At 40.7% G+C, this 6,202-nt stretch overlaps 1 protein-coding gene across 1 annotated transcript; it reads right to left on the reverse strand.

Moving 5' to 3' along the window:
• Positions 1-358: 358 nt before the first annotated feature.
• On the reverse strand, positions 359-4,483 carry LOC127760087 (probable V-type proton ATPase subunit d). Its single transcript, XM_052284296.1, has 10 exons — positions 4,170-4,483; positions 3,450-3,570; positions 3,228-3,335; positions 3,045-3,147; positions 2,862-2,942; positions 2,694-2,779; positions 2,514-2,573; positions 2,390-2,438; positions 1,336-1,470; positions 359-790 (listed from the first exon to the last, which is right to left on the reverse strand). Exons 1-10 carry the CDS (start codon positions 4,348-4,350, stop codon positions 659-661), a joined length of 1,056 nt encoding a protein of 351 aa, XP_052140256.1. The 5' UTR covers positions 4,351-4,483; the 3' UTR covers positions 359-658.
• Between the last annotated feature and the right edge of the window lie 1,719 nt (positions 4,484-6,202).

Genomic DNA, 6,202 nt, shown 5'->3' on the forward strand with positions numbered 1-6,202 from the left:
CCATCCTAAAATATAAGGTACAAATCTAGATAAATTGATTGATGGTCTCATAAGAGAGTTGGGAGTCTCCTTTCCAAAAAAAAAAAAAAAAGAAGAGAGAGTTGGGAGTTTCTTCAAATCCATATTGAAAGCTCGGAGGAAATCAAATGCAATGTGGGCCAGGAGCTCACGACATGTTAAGCCACTCCCAAAAACTTTGGACTCGATAATGGTGAGTTAAAACCAAAACATGAGCAGCTTCCCGGAGGCAACTCAAGAGCGTACCAAAATGTCAAAAAAGAGAAACATTCTCTCTTTATACTCCGTCAGGTTACATAAGTAGAAAATTAGAACAGAACCTGATGCACCAAAAAAAGAGTTGGGCGCAATTTGGATGTTGGCAATAAGCCAACAAACTGTTCCATGTACACTAGATATTGATAGTTACAGCCTCCCAAAATAGACAGGATTTATTCAATTTACCACAAGACAATCAAGCCTTTATTTTACTACAAAAAGTAAAACAATAATACATTCACTCATGGTCTTGCTTTCGAGCAGAGCAGAAAGAGAAATGAATGGGGCATAATAAGTCATGTGCTTATAATTATCGCAGCCCGATTGTGCCATCATCAAACCTGGCATTTTGTACAACCATCCGTGGAGTGGCAGGAGCAGGTCAAAAGATGAACACAACGCTGTCGTGGACCCTGTTCTTCTGATTCTGCGCAACACACTCTGATATCCACATCAAGTTCCTAATCTCCTGCTCCCGTAGCCTTATGTAAGCAAAGAAAACAGCGTAGTGGAACTGCGCAAACAAGATATGGAGTCAAAGATCCCAGCATGAGAATCCGCAATAGTGGCATAATGCTCACAACTTTGTTATCCCCTTATATTGGACTAGGGATAAAATAAACAGAACTAGATGAGTGCACTCAAGCATGTATGCAGGCTTCAGTGCCACATGCATTCTTTTAGCAAGAGAAACTAGCTCTTTGCGGAGTGCTTATTATTACTCCCTACGGTTCCATAAGTCCCGTCGTTTTGGACAAGGTTGAGGTCAAACTATTAGAGCTTTGACTATCAATAACTTCAAAAATATTTAGTTTGAAGGCACTAGAACATGTATATTTATTTATCGTATATTGTATAGTAGGAGATCATAGTCGAAGATATGTTTTGGAGACTGTCGTTGTCCAAAATGACAACTATGGAACTGAGGGAGTAAACTCGTAAGTGGAACTAGAAGATCCCTTGAAGAAAGTTGGTATATTAAAGTCCAAAATGAGAATGCAGATGCACCCCCACCATGGAGGTCCTAAGGTAACTAATATAAAACAATGAAAATCATACCTGCTGTTCGAATGACAAGCACAGCCTCCGCACTTCCTCCTCATAGAAGGCCTTATCCAACATTTGGCTTTCCCCATACGAAATTTTGGCAAAAATAGCCTGGTATGGAGGGTACTTCTCCATTACACCACGGACCTACATGATGTGAAAAGGAAAAAGGTGTTATGGAAGTCCAAAAAAAGAAGGATCAATGTAATGGTGATGATGATGCAAAAAAAGAAGAATCAAGGTAATGTGATGATGATGCATATAGTGTAACTAACATATTTTACAGGAATTCTTTATGTATGCTAATGGTGCACCACACTCTTTTTTCATCTACCTATACAACAAACTTAACAAAAAGAACAGCGTCAAGCCAGAACAAAACTATGGTTATACTAGTAAGCATGGTAGACCAAAGGGCAATAACTAAAACTACCTATTGCTACTAATGACGGGCACAATAGAAGAGAAGACAAAACATATAATAGCTAAAGCAGCTTTCCAATCTGCTCCAGATGAAAGGCACAGAAAAAATAGTTTGGCACACATTGATCAAAGCATAAAACATGTGTAAGACCATGCGCTCCCATGTAATAATATGCCCATTCCATTACTCAAGGAAGGTTCCAACACAGAATTTTCAAAACAAATAAATGTAATACCAGTATACAAAAAAAAAAATCATTGTGTCTTGGCTGAACCAACTACTCCACAGACGTTGATATAGAGCAGTCAGAAAACCAAGTTCGATGTATGCCCATCACATGTGATACGTGTGCCACAAAAACATCTCCCGTGGAATACCACGCTTCTCCATTTCTTGTGAAGGAAGCACTCGGCCTAGGGCATGATTTTTGTTCAATAGGACTACCAATAAATCTATTTAGTATTATGAGTGGTCCTTTTGCTAAACATGTTGGTAACACTCCAATAGTGTTCATTTTTCATATTAGCAGTTTAAGTTGGCCAATGTAAGCAAATATGAGAAGCAAGATGTGATTAAACAATTGAAAATGTATGTATACTAAAACGTGCTAGAACTGAACTATGAGCATAAATGAGGACAAACCTGATCAACATCTTCACAAACAGCCAGTTCTTCATGACCATATGGATACCTGGAGGTCGAAAAAAGTATTACAAACAATATCTTGGCAAAAGGTACTATCAAGCTGGTTCTAATAGAAACCTACAATAAACCAAAGTTGGAGTACAGCTTCCGACGGTCATCTCTAGTCAACTCTGTACCAATACTAGAAAACATGACAGAGAGATGTCAGTATCACATGTTTGTGCACATAACAACAAACAAGGAGGTATGTAACAAAATTATACGGTTTGAAGTGGAAAACAGAAAAAACTTGGCAACCTACCTGTTTATTGTAATGTTCACAGCTCTTCTGTCTGCTTCAAATGACAGAAGATCGCACATAATCTCAGCAGTTGCACCACCAAGTTTCTGTATAACACAAAGAGTCAATATGAACACTAGATGAAATTGGAGGATACAGTTGGAGCCACTATATTTGTGTAGTTCATACTTCACAGAATTTGTAAAAGTCCTCAAGGTATGCTTTGTAAAGAGTGTTCCTCATAATCTCGATATTCATGTCATCCAAATCCTGTAAAATTCAGGCAACTCTCATTATCAAGTTAGCCTTGGTGTTCAGATTATTAAATGGATTGTAATTTATTGGACACCACAAAAGGTTACAGCTATTTACCTCAGATGTAATGCATTCTGAGAAGTATGGAGCTAACGGTGTGTCAACCAAAACCAATCTGTAAAGCTCGCGCATATTTTGAGCAACTGCAAGAGATGCAATGCTATTGCATGGCAAAAAGAACACTTAGTATCATAAGAAGACCTCCACTCAACAGATTCGATAAAGAAATCACCAGAATACCTGTCAAACATTCCCAATGGATGGCATTTCTCCAATAGTTCATTAACATCTCTCTCATGCAATGTTCCGGTAACAATAAGTACAACATTGTCGATCATGTGGCCATACCTGCAAATGTTATCTCATCAGACCAAACTATGCTGCATTACTAAAGTTGGGCACATTGACATGTGCAGACAAAACAGAAGTGAAAGGGCATATCCTAGCAATATTGTTGCTTACGTTATATACTGTAAGAATGTGGATAGTGGTTCAGTCGCCTGGCACATCATGTGTTTGTACTCATCAACCAGTTTAAGAGTGCACTTCTCCACAATTGTAGTTGTGTGCAGGGGTGAAGGTTCTGCAGTTAATCAGAAATAAGTTCATAGTACAGATGTATCACATTAGCGTGTAACAAGCATGCACTGCTGCACTGCAATTATATCACGACAAGCATCAACGCAAACAGTATTCCATATAAGAATAGGGACATGTGGATTCTAGGAACTATAGCAATTATTCCTAAGGAAAATAACTAAATCCTCAGTGGTTTACCGGAATTCGATCAAAATATACCCTTCCGAGTGGTCTCTAGTAAAAGCTAAGTTGCGACCCTCTACATGTATAGGGCAAATCGTATCCTTTAACTGGAATGCGAAACCTATGATACTCTAGACCAAGCTAAACAACATATCAGAACAATCTGTTAAAGCGGTCCATTGACTTTGGTTTCTTGCAAGCATAGGGCATCGTGGGCTTAATCAACTACTTGAAAATTTCAGGCAAAGAGCAACCAAATTAGGGCAACCCCCAAATCCCCAAATTGGCATCGCAATTCGCGCGGACCGGATCGGGGATCGCCGATCGATCAGGACAGTCATGGCGGCGCTACCCAATCCGATCCGATCCCCCCAAAAAAGGAGATCAGAGGGCGGCGGCGGCGAGAGAGGGAGGTCGTACCGTTCTGGAGGTAGGGGCCGTACTCGGTGGCGGTGAGGTGCATCTTGACGTCGTCGAGGTTCTCGCACTGGCAGAGGTTGTTGTAGTCGGCGGCGGTGAGGAGGCCCGACCGGTTCCCCCGCACGATGGCCTCCAGGAAGCCGTCGTGGATGTTGAACGAGAGCATCTCCCACCCGTACATCCTGTCTCTCTCGCCGGCCGGCGGCGGCGGCGGTGGCGGTGGCGGCGGCGGGAGGGGTGGATCGGGAGGAGGGGGCAGGGAAGCCGCGGCGGTGGCAGATCCGGGTGCGGATGCGGGCGGGGTTTGTATGAGACGAGACGAGATCGGTCGTGCTCTGCTCGCGTGAGCGTGTGGGATCCAGGATTGGCACGTCGGCAGTGGGCCCCGTGCCCGCGTCAGTGCTCGGGGACCTTCTAGGCCGGGCCGGGGCGGGTCAGGCTTAGTGGGCTGGGTATTTTGGTTGCGCGCGCGTTTCGGGCCCAGAAGGCCCAGCGCCGCTGCGCCAGCGCGCGCCTCCTCGCTCTTTTTTCCCTTTTTTACCATTTTTTTCCTATTCTTTCCCACTTTTTTCTGATTTTTTTTATCTTTAGCATGTTTTAAGTTTGAAAATTTATAAATTTTGAGTTGAAAATTTTCAAATCTAAACTTGAAAGTTTTTAAATCTCGACTTGAAAGTTTTTGAATCTCGATTTGAAAATTTTCAAATCTTGATTTGAAATTTTTCGAATCTCGAGTTGAAAGTTTTCAAATCTTAAATTGAAAGTTTTCAAAATTTTCAATCTGAACTTGAAAGTTTTCAAATCGATTCTCGAGTTGAAAGTTTTCGAATCTGAGTTGAAGTTTTTAAATTTTGACTTTAAAATTTAAAACTTAAATCGAAAGTTTTCAAATCTAACTTAAAATATTTTCAATCTATTAGTAAAAAAATCTCCCAAAAAAATCTCCAGAATCTTTCCTAATTACTATCATTAGTGTTAAGTATATTAACTAATACTAGCAAAATGCTCGTGCGTTGCACCGGGTAGTAGTGGGATGAGTACTGTTTGATCTTAAAAAAAATATCGAAGCAACTAAGCCTGATCATAAGCATCAATGATGTGTTCTATGACCACAAAAGCAAATTTGTTCTTGGACAATTAGTCTACTCTACATGTGTGGCATGTAAATGATGCTTATAACATGTGGGCCTGATGATTGTAGCATGGGAATAATGGATGGGCGAAAAATATTGTTGCCTTTGCACATAAGGCGACAGACGAAAATTTGCGTGACAAACAAATAAACCGATATTTGTAAGCCTAACGGGTGTAAATTGGAACCACAACACAACTTTGTAAGGGGTATTACACACTCTCTCTTTATAGATTGAGGTCATTTATTATCTTGTATTATATTTTCTTTTATGAAAGTTTTATATTCTTTTCGCATTCGATGTTTTTTATCTCGATAAATATTTAATTTGAAGAGCATAAGATTTTTATCTTAGCGAATTAAAATAATAGTAAGATGACACTTATCCTCTAGCTCTCTCGTTTTTCTCTCTCCCTCGCTTCTTCTCACCACTGCTCCTATCCGTTGTCACAGGCCAAATCAACTACTGACCCCATTCCATCGTCGTTGGTCTTCTTTTTCCTCTCGGCATGTGCTCAAATCAACCAAGGAGACGTGATCAGTGAGTTTGGTGCCACCGAATAAGGTCGATTATGATGGGTGCCTCTCTCATCCTACTGTCACCGTATCTAGATTCCCTAGGGAAAAGGAGAAAATTAAGAAGATATATAAAACGAGGTGAGCCATTAATGCATAACTAATTAAGTATTAATTATTTTAAATTTAAAAAATAAAATAATATGCATAGGAGGAGCGGAAGATGGAGGAAAATCGAGCATGGGAGACGGTCCACCTAAGATGTACATTAGCTAACACACGGGTGGTCGACCATGGATGAAGCATCGTGTGCGCGTCGGGTCATGGTTCCGGGGTAGTGTTGCGCTTCTCTTTAGCGACTTCGAGCTCCTCGTCTATGCTATTG

Source organism: Oryza glaberrima, chromosome 1 (genome assembly GCF_000147395.1).
Source record: "Oryza glaberrima chromosome 1, OglaRS2, whole genome shotgun sequence".
Taxonomy (NCBI): Eukaryota; Viridiplantae; Streptophyta; class Magnoliopsida; order Poales; family Poaceae; genus Oryza; species Oryza glaberrima.